Raw genomic sequence first — 17974 nt, forward strand, 5'->3', positions numbered from 1 at the left:
CTTGATTCCCCAAGTGATCAAGAATCTCTCAGGCTGAAATAAAAAAACACAGATTCTGTTCCCACAGCTCTCTGTGACAATGAGTTCTGAAGACTCAACACCGAGTGAAAAAAATCCTCCTTATCTCAGTCTTAAATTGGTGCCCCTTTATTCTGAGACTATACCCTATACTCTCCTATGAGTGGAACCATCCTCTCAATATTTACCCTGTCAAGACCCTTAAGGATTCTATAGGTTGCAATGAAGTTCCCTCTCATTCTTCTAAACTCCAGTGAGTAGAGTCATACAGCATGGAAACTGACCTTTTGGTACAACCAGTCCATGCCAACCATAATCCCAAACAAAACTCGTCCCACCTGACTGCATTTGGCCCATGTCGGAATACTTAAAACAGAAGTTGATAAGAGTTCAGGAGCGGCACATTTATGCAAGATAGGTTTGGCAAGCTACGTGAACCTTGGATGACCGGAGATGTTATGATCTCGGTCAGAAAGAAAAAAGGAAGCTAATGTATTTTCTAGGAGGATGGGAATTAATGAAGCCCTTGAAGTACATAAAGAAAGTGGGAAAGAATTTAAACAAGGAATTAGAAGGGCTAAAAATGGTCATGAAAAGTCATTAGCAAACAGGATTAAGGAGAATCCCAAGAATTTATATACATCTATAAAAAGCAAGAGGGTAGCCAGGGAAAGGGTTGGCCCATTCAAGGACAAATGAGAGAATCCATGTGTGCAGTCAGAAGATGTAGGTGAGGTCCTAAATGAATACTTTGTCTCGGTATTCACCAAAGCAAAGGAATTGGTAAAGGATGATCTCAGGGAAGGAAGTTTTGAGTTTTTAAGCCAGGTTGCTAATAAAAAGGAAGAGTGTTGTACATCTTAAAACTTATTAAGGTAGATAAATCCCCGAATCTTGAGGGAATCTATCCCAGAATATTGAGGCAAGACAACAAATTACTGGCGCATTGACAGACATCTTTGTATCCTCTTTGGCCACAGGTGAGGTCCCAGAGGACTGGAGAATAGCCAATGTTGTCCCATTGTTTAAGAGGTGTAGCAGGAATAATCCTGGAAATTTACAGGTCTGTGGATCTCACTTTGGTGGTAAGGAAATTATTGGAAAAGATTCTCTGGGATAAGACCTATACACGTTTAGAAACATTTATTAGCGATAGACAGCATGGCTTTGTGCGGAGGAGGTCATGCCTCACTAACTTGAGTTTTTTGAGGAGATGACGAAGTTGATTGATGAGGGAAAAGCAGTTGATGTTGTCTACATGGACTTCAATAAAGACTTTGACAATGTTCCTCATGGCAGATTGGCACAAAAGGTGAAGTCACAGGGTGTCAGGGGTGAGCTGGCAAGGTGGATAAAGAACTGGCTTAGTCATAGGATGTGGAGGGGCCGGTGTTGGACAGGGTGGACAAAGTTAAGAATCACACAACACCAGGTTATAGTACCTGGTGTTGTGTGATTCTTAACTTAGTCATAGGAGACAGAGGATAGCAGTGGAAGGATGCTTTTCAGAATGGAGTGCTGTGACTACTGGTGTTACACAAGAATCAATGCTGGAATCTCTGCTATTTGTTATCTACATAATGATTTAAAGGAAAACATAGCTAATCTAATTAGCAAGTTTGCAGACGATACAAAGATTGGTGGAGTTGCAGATAGTGACGAAGGTTGTCAGAGGATATAGCAAGATATAGATCGGTTGGAAGCATGGGCAGAAAAATGGCAGATGGAGGTTAATCTGGACAAATGTGAGGTGATGCATTTTGGAAAGTCAAGTACAGGTGGAAATTATACACTGAATGGCAGAATCCTTAGGAGTAATGATATGCAGAGGGATCTGGGTGTGCAGATCCTAGATCACTGAAGATGGCAGCGCAGGTAGATAAGGTAGTAAAAAAGGCATATGGCATGCTTGTTGTCATTGGAAGGGGCATTGAGTATGAGGACAGACAGGTTATGCTGCAGCTTTAGTTAGGCTACACTTGAAATATTGCTTACAGTTCTGCTCATCACACTACCAAAAGGATGTGGTTGCTTTGGAAAGGGTACAGAAAAGGTTTACCAGGATGTTTCCCAGTATGGGGTAATTTTTGCTAAGAAGGAAGGCTGGTTAGACGGGTTTGTTTCACTGGAAAGCAGGAGTTTATAATACAAGTTTATAAAATTGTGAATGACATGGATAGAGTGGGAAGTATGAGGCTTTTTCCCAGAGTGGAGGGGTCAATTACTAGGGGACACATGTTCAAGGTGTGAGTCAATGTTTTCACACAAAGGGTAATGAGTGCCTGGAACGTGCTGCCAGAGATGGTGGTGGAAGCAGACACAATAGCAGCATTCAAGAAGCATCTGGATGAATACATGAATAGGAAGGGAATAGATGGATACGGATCCTGTAAGTGAAGACAGTTTTACAACGGAAAGGCAAAATGTGTTGATGCCAGTTGGAGGGAACGAAAAGCCTGTTCCTGTGTTGTATTGGTCTTTGTACTTTATATCCCTCCATCATTTCTATGCATGTACTTATCCAAACACCTTTTAAATATTGTAACTGTACCTGCAGTCACCACTTCCTCTGGAAGTTCATTCCATACACGAACCACCCCGTGTAAAAAAAAGTTGCCCCTCATGTCTTTTTTCAATCTTTCTCCTCTCACCTTAAAAGAATTGCCCCTGGTCTTGAAATCCCCCAAGGTAAGACATCTGCCATTCACCTTATCTATACCTCTCATGACTTCATAAATCAACCTCCTATGCTCTAGTAAAAAAAATCCCAGCCTCTTCTTATAACTCAAACTTTCCATTCTCAGCGAGATCCTTGTAAATCTTTCCCGAACCCTCTCCAGCTCAATAATATGCTTCCTGTGGAAGGCCACGGATGAGGTCATATGTGAGTTCTGGTCCAGAACTGAACAGAGTACTCCAGAAGAGGTCTCACCAATATCCTGTAAAGTTTCAACATGACATCCCAACCCCCATATCCAAAGGTGTCAGCAATGAAGACAAGCCTATAAGACAATCCTTCCACACCAGGGATCATCCTCTTGAACTTTCTCTGAACTGCCTCCAATGAAATGATAGCATTCCTTGAATAAAGGGACCCAAACTGTTCCCAGTCCTCCAGATATGGGTCATACCAGCACCTTGTACAGTTGCTGTAGGACTTCCCTACTCTTGTACTCCAACCCTGTTGAAATAAGGGCCAACATTCCGTGAACCTTCCCGACTACCTGCTGTGTATCTGTGTACTAGATTTCTGAGTTTCCCGCACAAGTACCACCAAATCCCTTTGTGTTGCAGCTTTCTGTTCTTCTCCATTTAAATAAGACCATAAGATATAGGAGCAGACATTAGGCCATTCGACCCATCGAGTCTGCTCCGCCATTCAACCATGGCTGATAGGTTTTTCAACCCATTTTCCCACTTTCTCCCCTTAGATGTCCTTAACAATGAAGAACTTATCTATCTCTGTTTTAAATATATTCAGTGACCTGGTATCTATAGCCTTCTGAGGCAATGAATTCCCCAGATTCACCTCTCTATGACTAAAGAATTTTGTCCTTATCTCTGTTCTAAAGGGTCTTCCCTTTACTCTAAGGCTGTGTCCTGAGGTCCTCCTCTCTCCTGCCAATGGAGACATCTTCCACGTCCACTCTGTCCAGGCTATTCAGTATTCTGTAAGTTTCAATCAGATTCCCCCATATCCTTCTAAGCTCCATTGGGTATAGTCCCAGAGTCCTCAAATGTTCCTTTTATGTTAAGCCTTTCATTCCTAGAATCATTCTTGTGAACCTCCTGGACCCGTTCCAGGGCCAATACATCTTTCCTGAGGTATGGAGCCTAAAATTGCTCACAATACTCTAAATGTGGTCTGACTAGAGCCTTATAAACTCTGAGTGGTTCATCCCTGCTTTTATATTCTAGTCCTCTCGAGATGCATGACAACATTGTATTTTCCTTCCTAACTACTGACTCAACCTGCAAGTTAACCTTCAGAGAATCCTGGACAAGGACTCCCAAGTCCCTTTGCACTTCAGATTTCTGAATTTTCTCCCCATTTAGAAAATAGTCCATGCCTCTATTCTTCCTATCTAAGTGCATGACCTCACACTTTATCATAGAATCCCTACAACATGGAAACAAGCCATTAGGGCCCAACAAGTCCACACCAACCCTCTGAAGATTAACCTATCCTGACCCATTCCCCTACCCTATTACTCTATATTTACCCCTGACCAATGCACCTAATCTACACATTGCTGAACACTATGGGCAATTTAGCATGACCAACTCACCCGCACACCTTTTGATTCTGGGAGGAAACCGGAGCACCCGGAGGAAACCCACGCAAACGCGGGGAGAATGTGCAAACTCCACACAGTCAGTCGCCCGAGACTAGAATTGAACTGGGGTTCCTGGTGCTGTGAGGCAGCAGTGCTAACCACTGAGCCACTGTGTCGCCCCTTTCCCACGCTGTATTTCATCTGCCACTTCTTTTGTTCTCCCTGCATAAGTGAACAACTTGACGTTTTTCCACATTATATTCTATTTGCCAACATAGTATCTACTTACTTAACCTATCAATATCTCTCTCTAACCTGTTTGTATCCCTGTCACAACTTGTCTTCCCACCTATTTTTGTGTTATCTACAAATTTGGCTTCCTTCTTCCAAGTCATTAGTATACATTATAAACAGTTGTGGTCCCAGCATTGATCACTGTGGAACCCGACTGGTTCCCAGGTCACCATCCTGAAAAATAACCCCTTATGCCCACTTATCGCATAAGAACTGGTGGCCTGAGGTGCATAGACTTTAATGGAAGTATAGTGGGTAAGGCAGATAAACTTAGGGCTTGCATTGGTGCCTGGGAGTATGACATTATTGCAATCACAGAGACTTGGTTGAAGGAAGGGCATGACTGGCAACTAAATGTTCCAGAATATAGACGCTTCAGACAGGACATGAGGGAAATATAAGGCGGGGAGGAGTTACATTGTTGGTCAGGGATGATATCACAGCTGTGCTAAAGGAGGACACTATGGAAGGCTTGAGCAGTGAGGCATTATGGGTGGAGTTGAGAAATAAGAAGGGTGCAGTTACATTGTTGGGGCTGTATTACAGGCCTCCCAACAGTGAGCGTGAGGTAGAAGAACAAATAGGTAAACAGATTATGGTAAGATGTAGAGGCAATAGAGTGATGGTGATGGGAGATTTTAATTTTCCCAACATTGACTGGGATACACTTAGTGTCAGAGGTCTGGATGGGGCAGAATTTCTAAGAAGCATCCAAGAGAGTTTTCTAGAGCAGTATATCAATAGTCCGACGAGGGAAGGGGTCATATTGGACCTGGTGTTGGGGAATGAGCCAGGCCAGGCGGTAGAAGTTGCGGTGGGGGATTTCTTTGGGAACAGTGACCACAATTCTGTTAGTTTTAGAATACTCGTAGACAAAGACGAGAGTAGTCCTAAGGGAAGAGTACGAAACTGGGCCAAGGCCAATTATATCAAAATTGGTCACATTTGATATGTGGGAGACTTTTAAAGATTGTGCAGGATAGGCATGTCCCATTGAAATCAAAGGATAGGAAAGGCAAGATACGTGAACCGTGGATGACAGGAGAAATTGTACGACTAGCCAAGAGGAAAAGCGAAGTGTGCATAAGGTCCAGGCAGCTAAGAACAGAACGGGCCCTGGAGGAATATCTGAACGAGGAATCAAGCGGGCTAAAGGGGGTCATGAAATAGCTTTAACAAGCAGAATTAAGGAGAATCCCAAAGTCTCTTACTCTTATATAAGCAAGCGGGTAACTAGAGAAAGGATCGGTCCACTAAAGGATAACGAAGGAAGGCTGTGTGTCGAACCTGAGAGAATGGGTGAGATTCTGAATGATTACTTTGCATCAGTCTTCACTGAGGAGAGGGACATGATGAATGTTGAGATTAGAGATAGACGTTTGATAACTCTGGATCACATTGACATAAGGAGGGAAGATGTGTTGGGTAGGCTAGAGATTATTAAGGTGGACAAATCCCCAGGGCCAGATGGGATCTATCACAGGTTGCTGAGGGAGGTGGGAGAGGAAATAGCTGGGGCCCTGACAGATATCTTTGTAGTATCCTTAAACACAGGTGAGGTGCCGGAGGACTGCTCATGTTGTCCCCCTGTACCAGAAGGGTGGTAGGGGTATTCTGGTTAACTACAGACCAGTGAGCCTAATGTCAGTGGTGGGAAAGTTGCTGGAGAAGGTACTGAGGGATAAAATCAATTTTTGGAAGAGAATGGGCTTATCAGTGGTAGGCAACATGGTTTTGTGCGGGTAGATCATGCCTTACCAACTTAATACAGTTATTTGAGGAAGTGACCAAGTTGATAGATGAAGGAAGGGCTGTAGACGTCATATACATGGATTTTAGTAAGCCGTTTGCTGAGATTCCCCTCGGTAAACTAATAGAGAAAGTGAAGTCACATGGTGTGCAGGGTGTTCTAGCTAGGGTGGATAAAGAACTGGTTGAGCAACAGGAGACAGAGAGTAATAGTTGAAGGAAGTTTCTCGAAATGGAGAGAGGTGACCAGTGGTGTTCCACAGGGGTCAGTGTTGGGGCCACTGTTGTTTGTGATATACATAAATGATCCGGAAGAGGGCACTTTTGGTATGATCAGCAAGTTTGCAGATGACACGAAGGTTGGTGGAGTAGCAGAAAGCATAGGGGACTGTCAAGGAATACATGAGAATATAGACAGAGTGGAGAGTTGGGCGGAGAAGTGGCAGATGGAGTTCTATCCAAGCAATTGTGATGGGATGCATTTTGGGAAGTCTAATTCTAAAGCGAATTATACAGTAAACGGAAGAGATTTGGGAAAAGTTGATGAGCAGAGAAATCTGGGAGATCAGGTCCATTGTACCCTGAAGGTTGCTGCACAGGTGGTTAGAGTGGTCAAGAAGGCATATGATATGCTTGCCTTCATCGGACGGGGTATTGCGTATAAGAGCTAGCAGGTCATGTTAAAATTGTACAAGACATTGGTTGGGCTGCACTTAGAATACTGTGTACAGTTCTGGTCACCACATTACCAAAAGGATGTGGATGGTTTGGAGAGGGTGCAGATAAGGTTTACGAGGATGTTGCCTGGTATGGAAGGTGCTAGCTATGAAGAGAGGTCGAGTAGGTTAGGATTGTTTTCATTAGAAAAAAGGAGATTGAGCGGGGGACCTGATTGAGGTTTACAACATCATGAAGGGTATAGACAGGGTGGATAGAGATAAGCTTTTTCCCAGGGTGAAGGATTCAATAACGAGAGGTCATGCTTTCAAGGTGGGAGGTGAAAAGTTTAAGGGGGTTATACACGTGGCAAGTACTTTACACAGAGGGTGGTGAGTGCCTGGAATGCGTTGCCAGCAGAGGTGGTAGAGGCAGGCACGGTAGATTCATTTAAGATGCGTCTGGACAGATGCAGGAGTAGGTGGGGAGCAGAGGGATACAGATGCTTAGGAATTGGGCGACCGGTTTAGACAGTGGATTTGGATCGGCTCAGGCTTGGAGGGCCGAAGGGCCTGTTCCTGGGCTGTAAATTTTCTTTGTTCTTTAGTGTTTCCTGCCTATTAGCCAGTTCTCTATTCACACCAATATACTACCTAGGACACCACAGGTTCTTACTTTATGACTTCACCTCTTGTGAGATACCTTGTTAAATACCTTCTGAAAATGTTACTTGCCTCTTGTCAGCCCAAGTCTGAATACTTTCCAAATCTGGTATTTGAACATGGACTGCTTCAATCCCTGAGGAATTGCAAATGGTGCTGAACAGTGTTTACTCATCAGCGAACATCCCTTCTGACCTTACGCTGGAGGGAAGGTCATTGATGAAGCAGCTGAAGATGGTTGTGCCTGGGACATTACCCTGAGGAAGTGCTGCAGAGATATCCTAGAGCTGAGATGACTGACCTCCAACAGCCAGAACCATCTTCCTATGTGCCAGGAAAGACTCCAACCAGTGGAGTTTTTATTTTATTGACTCATGGGATGTGGGCAGGAACTCAGGTTCCTGAATGTTACATAGTTAAATGCTACCTTGGTGTCAAGAACAGTAACCCTCACTTTCCCACTTGTTTAGAGCTCCTTTAGATCAAGGCTGTAATGAGATCTGGGTCTGGCCAAAACCAAGCTGAGTGTCAGTAGGCAGGTCATAGCTGAATAAATATTATTTGATGGCAGTGTTACAAGACCTTTTTTTATTATATTATATATTTCCATTGTGTTGTAATGCAAAGCATTTGTATTTTAATATCTTTGTGAGCTCAAACTCAGCTGGTAGTAAGATGGAGCCACAAAGAAAATATAATTCTGTAGGAAGATGTCACTATGGGCCTCGAGAGGGAAAGTTTTAAATGAAGTGAGGACACAGACAGCAGAAACACAAACAAACCCTCAGAGAAACATACACAAACCCACGCATATACACACCCACAGAAACATATGCAAAGCCAAGGACACACACAAACCCACAGGAACACACACAGCAGAAACACAATAGCATAGCCTTGTTAGAATATTTCTTTGAGGTGGTGTTCACTACCAGACATTGTGACCACAACACCTAGCCATGGAACTGCAAATGGCCCAGCGGGTATGTCTGGTTGGTATCTTCCTACTGCTGAGATCGTGTCTACCTTGCTGAGATCGTTGACCACACCACTCCTGTTCAGATCCATTATTAAGAATCACACAACAGCAGGTGCGCTGAGCTACCTTACAAAGGAGCAGCACTCTGAAAGCTTGTACTTCGAGATAAACTCATCGGGCTATAACCTGGTGTTGTGTGATTTTTAACTTTGTCCGTCCCAGTCCAACACCGGCATCTCCACGTTGAGATCCAGTGATCACACCCAGCTGCACCAGGAGCTGGCCCCTGCTGAAGGTTACATGAGAGGAGGCACACGGCAGTACAGCTGGCTGCAGCTGACGGCCCAATCTGCTGACATAATTGTAAGGCATTGGCCTGTATGTGAAAGGTCCAAGTCAGACACTGGGCTGAAGTCTCAGTTCACAAAGATATCACTGCTGCAGCTGGAAATGTCGATGCTGGAAATCTGAAACAAAAACAAAGTGCTGGAGAAACTCCGGTCTGGCAGCATCTGCGGAGAGAAAGTAGAGTTAATGTTTTAGGTTGAAGAACATTTCTTCAGAACTGTTCTCCATAGATGCTGCCAGACCTGCTGAGTTTCTCCAGCAGTTTCTGTTTTTGTCCTCCCTGAGAAACGGGTGGTGTGTACCCGTGCTGTTCCTTAGAAAGTTCATAGAGGTTTACTTCATCAAATTACATCCAAACGTTGCTTCGCTCCTTTATTCAGAGAGTACAGGGTCACAGTGAGATGCTCTGGTTGAGAGGTTTACATTGTCGACAACACCTTCCATCATTTTACTGATGATTGAGGGTAGACTGATTTGGATTTGTCTTGCTGGGTACAGGACTTACCTGGGCGAGTTTCCGCCTTGCTGGGTAGATGCCAATAATTTAGCTGGACTGGAACAGTTTGGCCAGGGGGCCGGCAAGTTCTGGAGCACAAGTCTTCAGTACTGCTGGAATGCTCGAAGGGCCAGTAGCCTTTGCAGTATCCAGTGTCTCCAATCATTTCCTGATATCATGTACAGTGAATCAAAGTGGCTGAAGACTGGCATCTGTAATGTTGGGGACCACTGGAGGAGGCTGAGGTGGATCACCTGCTCGGCACTTCTGACTGAAGATTGCTGCGAAAGCTTCAGTCTTGTCTTTTACACTGAAGTGCTGGGCTCGTCTATCGTTGAGGATGGGGATGTTTATGGCCCTCCTCCTCCAGTGAGTTGTTTAATTGTCCACCACCATTCACAAATGGATGTGGCAGAACTGCAGAGTTCCAATCTGATCCATTGATTGTGGGAACGCTTAACTCTATTACTTGCAGCTCATTGCAGGCAGGCAAGTACTCCTGTTTGGTGGCTTCGTCACCTCATCTTCAGGTATGCCTGGTGCTGCTCCTAACATGCCCTTCTGCACTCTCCAGCTCTTCATTGAAGGCTCCCTCCACTCTTAAAGTGAAAGTAAAGCTCGCTCTACACTATCCTCATCAAACACACTCAGGTCAGGTACAGCACAGGGTTAAACAAAGAGTGTGGCTTCCTCAGTGCTGCCCCCGTCAAACTCTTCCAGGACAGGGACAGCATGGGAGTCTATCAGCGAATTTCAATCTGGGTTCTGTGCATTCATGTCTGCAGGATGCTCATGATGCAGGCCTGGCCTTACAGATGGATGGCAGACATGAGGGCCCACGATTGACTGTAAATGGTGGCGAAGGTGTGCCCTTGCCCTGTCTCTGTGCTCCTGTTCTCCCCTCCTACTGGGGGATTTGAAATGCCAAAGCAGGGACATAAACAGATCCTAGGCTGGGCGAAGAGCTCAAAGAGGAAAGAGGCACTGGTTTCAAAATGGGCAACGGTGTGAAGGTGAGGTCTGAGATCACAAGCTAGGCCAGGAATAAGACTTTTTATTTAAATAATCGCGGTTATCTGATTCGAAGTAGTACATATTGGACGTAGCAGACAAACATTAAAAAGCTGGTATGTCCCACTCTCACATCATCCATCTCCAGAATCTCAGAATGGTGACCATTTGAGAGATTGGAAAGACTGCAGGCAGAATCAGAGCTGGTCCCCTGGAGTGAGATTTGAAATAATGTCTAACAGCAGCAGTGATTTCTAAGGCACACTCGGTATCTGTGTGTCCAGTAGTGTCTCTGGTGAAACATGGTCTCTTCTCTGTTGCAATGATGCCTCCTCTTCACTCAGTTTGTAAATAACCAGATTTACAGAAATGGAGTTCATCAGCTAGAGATGACCCAGGGAATAGGGAGGTTGACATAAACCTCTTTCTAAAAGGGTTTGATGTTGTGACTGGCCCCTCCGCTGGGGATGGCTTATACAACAAAGATCGTCACAGGACATGTTGTGGGGAGTGGAGGCTCAGCGTTGAACATGTGAATTTCTCCACTGAATCTTTACATCATTCCTTCAGAGATTAACTACATCAAAGGCAGTGATCGATCCCGATGGGGGGATTTGTTGGAAAACCAGCCAGAATCATTAGGATTGGAGTGGCAGGCTTAGAGGATCACATTCCCAACTCACGTTACTGCTGCTTATGTTTGAGATGTGAACCACTATAGCTCCTCTTTGACCTGGATGGGACTTAGCAGAGTGAGGTGTCCCATTGCCATTGGATGGTAGTTTATCACAGTGACATGTCCCATTGGCCCTTGACTGCAGTGGGGCTTATCAGAGAGAGGTATCCCATTGACCAGCTATGGCCCAGTAAGTCCATGTTTGATGCAGTCGGAGTGAGACAGTGGCTGCGTTGCGTTGGCCCTCTCCAGGGCAAAACTCAAGATGTTGCCTAGACCCAGGGAACACCCAGCCTCCTGTAATGGATAAAACCCCAGCCACTATTTCAAACTGTCGAGTAAAAATAAAAAAAAATCAGGAATCAGTTTTATAAATCAACAGTATAAAAGTAAAGGCACTTGATCCAGTTCTTGGTAGAAAATCCTTCTCTTGGCAATGAGCTCCGCCTGCTCACACAAGGCCATCACTGATGCTGCCCCAGCGCAACCAGTGCGTCCTCAGTTAAAAGCAGTGGGGAATGGAACTCCCGATCCTTCAGATACTCCTCCAAACCCTGCAACCAAAACAAACTGAGATCAGCTTGTGTATGAGTCATCAAGGGCACATCAACTTCCACCGGATCAAATCCAGTCCTTAGTGTCTTGCTGTACCTCAGCCTGAAGCCATTCTTGATGGCACCCTACCCTTTCATCATTCACAGAAAGGCTGTAGACAAGGCAAAGCATGAGGCCTTACGTAGAGCTGGACCGACCAGTACCATGGAGCCATGTAATAACAGCACAGAAGGCCATTCAGCCCATCATAAGACATAGGAGCAGAAATTAGGCCATTCAGCCCACAGAGTCTGCTCCGCCATTCAATCCTGGCAGATACGTTTCCCAACACCATTCTCCTGCTTTGTCCCCATAACCCTTGATCCCTTTGACAATCAAGAACCTACCTATCTCTCTTCATCCTAAATACATTCAATGGCCTGGCCTCCACAGCCTTCTGTGGCAGTGAATTCCAGAGATTCCCCACTCTCTGGCTGAACAGGTTTCTCCTTATCTCCGTTCTACAAGATCTTCCCTTTACTCTAGGGCTGTGCCCTCGGGTCCCAGTCTCTCCACCAATGGAGACATCTTCCCAACATCCACTCTGTCCACGCCATTCAGTATTTTGTAAGTTTCTAATAGATCCCCCCACATCCTTCAAAACTCTGATATAGACCCAGAGTCCTCAAACATTCCTCATATGTTAAGCTTTTCATTCCTAGGTCCATTCTCGTGAACCTTCTCTGACCATGCTCTAGGGCGAGTATACCCTTCCTCTGGTATGGGGCCCAAAACTGTGCACTATACTCTAAAATGTGGTCTGACCAGAGCCTTTATAGAGCCTCAGAAGTACATCCCTGCTTTTACATTCAAGTCCTCTTAAAATAAATGATATCATTACATTTGCCTTCCTAACTACTGACTGACCTGCAAGGTTACCTTCAGAGAATCCTGGACTAGAACTCCCAAGCATCTTTGCACTTCAGACTTCTGAAGTTTCTCCCCATTTAGAAAATACTCCATGCCTCTATTCCTTCTACCGTACTGCATGACCTCACACTTTCCCACATTGTACTCCATCTGCCATTTCTTTGCCCATTCTCCTAACCCATCCAAATCCTTCTGCAGCCTCCCCGCCTCCTCAATGTTACCTGTCCCTCTGCCTATCTCTGCATTGTCTGCAAACTTAGTCAGAATGCCCTCGGTTCCCTTATCTTGATCATTATTATATAAAGTGAAAGGTTGTGGTCCCAACACTGAGCCTTGTGGAACACCACTTGTCACCAGCTGCCATCCTGAGAGAGACCCTTTTATCTCCAATCTGTGCTTTTTGCCAGACACCCAAGTTTCTATCTTACTAGCACCTTGCCTTTAATACCATGGGCCCATATCTTACTCAGTAGCCTCCTGTGCAGCACCTTGTCAAAAGCCTTCTGGAAGTCCAGGTAGATAACATCCATTGGCTCTCCTTGATATAACCTGCTCGCTACTTCCTCAAAGAATTCTAGCAGGTTTATCAGGCATGATCTCCCTTGGTGAAACCATGCTGACTTTGCCCTATTTCACCATAAAGTTTCAAATATTCAGAAATCTCATCCTTCACAATGGATTCCAGGATCTTACCCGTGACCGAGGTCAGGCTGATCAGTCTGTAATTTTCTGTAATTATGGTCCCGCAGCTTCTGGAAAAAAAAGCTACCCAATTCTTCCCATTGTCGTACTCTTGTCCAGCTTTCAAGTACTATCCCCTTCCCTTTTTGAAGACTCTGACTGAATCTGCTGCCTTCCTTTCAGGCAGTTTGTTTTGGATCATCACAAATCATCAGGATCATGAAAAGTTTCCTTCCTCATGTTAGGTCCTGTTTGTTAGCTTCTCAACTCTTCAGCACAATGAGACATTTCTTCATTACTTGATCAAGACTGGCATCTAACAGTGTTTATCTAAGCTTCAGTCTACATCCTTGCTTTTGTACTCTGTCTGTATTAATGGCTCTATACTTTGTGAAGGTCTACACTCTCTTTCAAATTCTATCATTTACTTTGTATTGTTTCTGAGCTTTCCTCCTGCTGGATGAGCCGTTTCTCACTGCTTGCCATTAAATGTCATGTGTCATATACCTACCCGTTTCGCCACCCTCTCTATATCCTTCCGAGCTCTTTCTTCATTGTTTTTTATTTTTCAATAATCTCTGTATCATCTCCAAGGTTTCTAATTACTCACTATGTACTCATGTCAGGGTTATTTGCTTTTAGCTGGGGCTCAAACAGTGCATATGTGCAGAAGATGGGACTCTCAAGCCCAGAGTGGGCCATGCAGGGTGTTAGACGTTTGGGACTACTGGCTTCAACTCCATGAATGTGTAAGCTTCACGTGTCCCTGACGACATCACCATAATTCACAGCCAGCCACCTACCTCTCCTTCAGAAGAGACCAGCGGAGAGATCTCACAAACTGCAGGTAGTTCCTCAGCCTCCTGGAGCCTGCAGGGATACACAAGAGTTTTAGGAACGCCGTTGTTCACCTGTCTACTCTCCATGCTTTATTAAATTCTCCATTCTGGGTACAGTCACTTCATTAAGCACACAAACTTCATTCCTGATTGCACCCTCCTTGTAAATTCTCCAAATCAAGGTGTTTTCTATCAAGAATGGGACACGCAGGCCAAAGGCCCAGGGGAAATGATCTGTGGAAGTGGGTTCAAATCCCACCATGGTGGCTGGGGAATTTAAATTAATGAACTAATCTGGAAACTAAAGCTCACCTCAGTAATGGCAACCATGAAACCGTCGTTGTTAGTTGTGAAAACTCATTTGGTTTGCTAATGTCCTCGAGGCAGGGAAATCTGACATCCTTACCCTGTCTGTCCTACACGTGACTCCAGACAGCAGTGTGATTGACTCTTAATGTTCCCTGGCGTGATCTAGCAAGTTACTCAGTAGACAAGACAATTAGGGAATAGGCAAATGCTGACCCAGTCAGTGATGCCAACACCCCACGAATGAACAAAACTTCTAATAAAAAACGTTTTGGAAAATTAGACTCTCCAAGTTTTTTTTAAATTCAAAGTTAATGTGAATGACCCCTATGTACAGCGACTGCACTGTATTTTATAATGCTTACACATGACAGTAAAAAATATTCTTATTTTACCTGCCAGCCTTACCTGTTTGGCCTACATGTGACTCCAGACCCCCAGCAACATGGCTGATTCTCAACTGCCCCCCCGAGACAGCCTAGCAAGTCCCTCAGAACGAGGGCAATTGGGGATGGACACCAAATATCGCTCTTGCCAGTGATACACACTCCCATGAAAAGATAAAAGAGGAAAAACCTATTGCCTCTGGTCTTGGTCCATCAGGTCCCCCCACAACCAGAGTGTCTGAATATCAACGGACAAAATCCCAGCTGACCACTCCCAGCCAGAGTCACCCAGGCCTCTAAGTAAAATGTTGAACATGTAACCGTTGCCAATTGTGGCAAAAACCCATTTGGGTCACAAATGTCCTCTAGGCAGGGAAATCTGCCATCCTTACCCTGTCTGCCCTACATGAGACTCCCTACAGCAGTGTGATTGACTCTTAATGTTCCCTGACATGATCTAGCAAGCTATTCAGTAGACGGGCAATTAAGGATTGGCAAATGCTGACCCAGTCAGTGATTCCAACATCCCACGAATGAACAAAACTTAAAAAAAAACCTACTTTTGAAAGAAAGCAAGGACTTATTCTTGGTGTCCTGACCAATATTAATGCTGAACCATCATCATTGCCACAAACCTGTTTGTCAGATTGTTGTTTATGAGATTTGCTGTGCTCCATTCAGCTACCACATTCCTACTTTACAGCAGTAGCTACACTCCAAAGGCACATCACTGATGAGTAAGTAATTTGGAAAGAACAGAGGTTGTAAGAGCTGCTATAAAAATGTACATCACTCTCCTTCATTGCTGTGTTGACAGCACCATCCGTTAACCAAGCAGACAGTTTCAGTGAGAGGAAGTAGTAGATGCAGGTAGTTACAACATTTAAAAGACATGAATAGGAAAGATTTAGAGGGATATGGGTCAAATAGGACTTGGTTAGTTTGGGAACCTTGGTCAGCATGGACCATATGGACCGAAGGGTCTGCTCTGTATGACCCGGTGACTTACTGGCTGAGATGGGGGATCCACATGTTGTTGGAATCCAGGAAGTGGGCACCGGCTTGCACTGCCCAGCGATAGTGCTGCCATAGCAGGGCTCGCCGTGCTGTTGATGGGGTATCTTTACTCCCAGCACTGTCGGCATTCTTCAGGGGGGAGAACTCATCCTCCCTCAAAACCTCAAACGCAACAAAATTCCTGCACAGAAACACCAACAGTATTAGGGAACAAGGCTTCATGTTAACCAATGGGAACAGAGGGTAGGTGAGAGGTCAATCGATGGATAGAAGGCAGGGCATGGGCTAAACCAATGGAAACAGAGGAAAAGGCATAGCGTTGACCAATGGGAACAGAGGAAAGGGTGTGGCATTAACTAACATGTACAATGGGCAAGGCATTGGGTTAGCCAGTGCGAACAGACGACAGGGCGTGGGGTTAACCAACTGGTACAGACGGCAGGGCAATGGATTAACCAATGGGTACAGATGACAGGGTTTGCAGTTATCCTATGGTAACAGAGGGAGGACATGGGTTTAGCCAATGGGAACAGTGGGCAGAGTGTGTGGTTAACCAATGGAACAATGGGCAGAGCGAGGGTTAACCAATGGAACAATGGGCAGAGCGAGGGTTAACCAATGGAACAGTGGGCAGAGCGAGGGTTAACCAATGGAACAATGGGCAGAGCGAGGGTTAACCAATGGAACAGTGGGCAGAGCGAGGGTTAACCAATGGAACAATGGGCAGAGCGAGGGTTAACCAATGGAACAATGGGCAGAGCGAGGGTTAACCAATGGAACAGTGGTCATTCCTTTTGACTCCTGCATACAATGGCACCTTTCAGAATCTCAGTGTGGCTCCTAGTCAGCTGCTCCCACACAAGCCTGTATTTCCAAGGCACACGCCCGAGGGAGAGTAAGCTGCACTCATTCAATGCTGGGTGCTCCTTGTGACCTTCAGCAAGGAGCCTATCCTTCTCCAACCTCTGCTCAGTTCACTGCAGCCAATTTCAAACCCATCATCGAGCCCACCAGGATTCGGTACCAGCTGAGACTCTGCAGCAGTGAGTCCTTGTAGCAGGGATTTAAAAAACTACGCTGCTATGCTCGTACAGACAACACAGTGACTCAGTGGTTAGCACAGCTGCCTCACAGAGTCAGAGACCCAGGTTCAATTCCAGCCTCGGGTTACTGTCTGTATGGAGTTTACACAACGTCCCTGTGTCTACGAGGATTTCCTCCGGGTGCTCCAGATGCCTCCCACAGTCCAAAGATACGCAGGTTAGGTGGATTGGCCATGCTAAATTACCCAGGGATGTATATGTTAAAATACAGGGATAGAGTAGGGGTCTGGGTGGGATGCTCTTTGGAGGGTTGACGCAGACTCGATGGGCAGAGTGCCATCTTCCGGCATTGCAAGGATTTGAAGCATCAATGTGACTGTCGCTGAGGGAAGATGGGAGATAACTGCCTCAGGGGGACTGTAGACGAGGGACTGATCTGAGCTCAGGATCCTGAAGGCGATGAGGCCATTCGGGCCCTCAGGATTACTGGAGCAAGGGTGTTATCTGTCCTTGGGGTCAGTGGAGAAGCAGCTGGGTTGCTGAACATTCCCAAGGCACTGAGCGCCATATGCTCCTCTTTACTGTGGTTGTATGTTTCTCCCCGGTCTCCTGTTCAGTTGCTGCTATTTCCTACTCCCCTGGGTCCCTATATATTTTCCTTACGCGATTACCACTTTTGTTGTTTTCCACCATCACTTATTTAGTCTCTCCTGCCTTCCAGCTTTTGTTCTCGTGTCCCTTCTCCACCTTTACCAAGCCTCTACACTCTCTTAAAAGACATATTACAGAGGAGGAAGTGCTGGATGTGTTGAAACGCATAAAGGTGGATAAATTCCCAGGACCTGATCAGGTGTACCCTAGAACTCTGTAGAAGCTAGGGAAGTGATTGCTGGGCCTCTTACTGGTATATTTGTATCATCGATAGTCACAGGTGAGGTGCCAAAAGACTGGAGGTTGGCTAACGTGGTGCCACTGTTTAAGAAGGGCGGTAAAAACAAGCCAGGGAACTATAGACCGGTGAGCCTGACCTCGGTGGTGGGCAAGTTGTTGGAGAGAATCCTGAGGAACAGG

At 45.4% G+C, this 17974-nt stretch overlaps 1 protein-coding gene across 1 annotated transcript in view; it reads right to left on the bottom strand.

The window, feature by feature from the left end:
* Nucleotides 1-10518: 10518 nt before the first annotated feature.
* uap1l1 (UDP-N-acetylglucosamine pyrophosphorylase 1 like 1) overlaps nt 10519-17974 on the bottom strand; it is a 29557-nt gene continuing 22101 nt past the window's right edge. Inside the window, exons 6-8 of the mRNA XM_043719819.2 lie at nt 15853-16041; nt 14116-14182; nt 10519-11721 (exon numbers count right to left, since the gene is read on the bottom strand). Coding sequence (XP_043575754.2) covers nt 11632-11721; nt 14116-14182; nt 15853-16041 — 346 coding nt within the window. The 3' untranslated portion in view covers nt 10519-11631. The remainder of the gene's footprint in view (nt 11722-14115; nt 14183-15852; nt 16042-17974) is intronic.

Source organism: Chiloscyllium plagiosum, unplaced genomic scaffold (genome assembly GCF_037043375.1).
Source record: "Chiloscyllium plagiosum isolate Xiang-an unplaced genomic scaffold, Cpla_swu_hap1 HiC_scaffold_21, whole genome shotgun sequence".
Taxonomy (NCBI): domain Eukaryota; kingdom Metazoa; phylum Chordata; class Chondrichthyes; order Orectolobiformes; family Hemiscylliidae; genus Chiloscyllium; species Chiloscyllium plagiosum.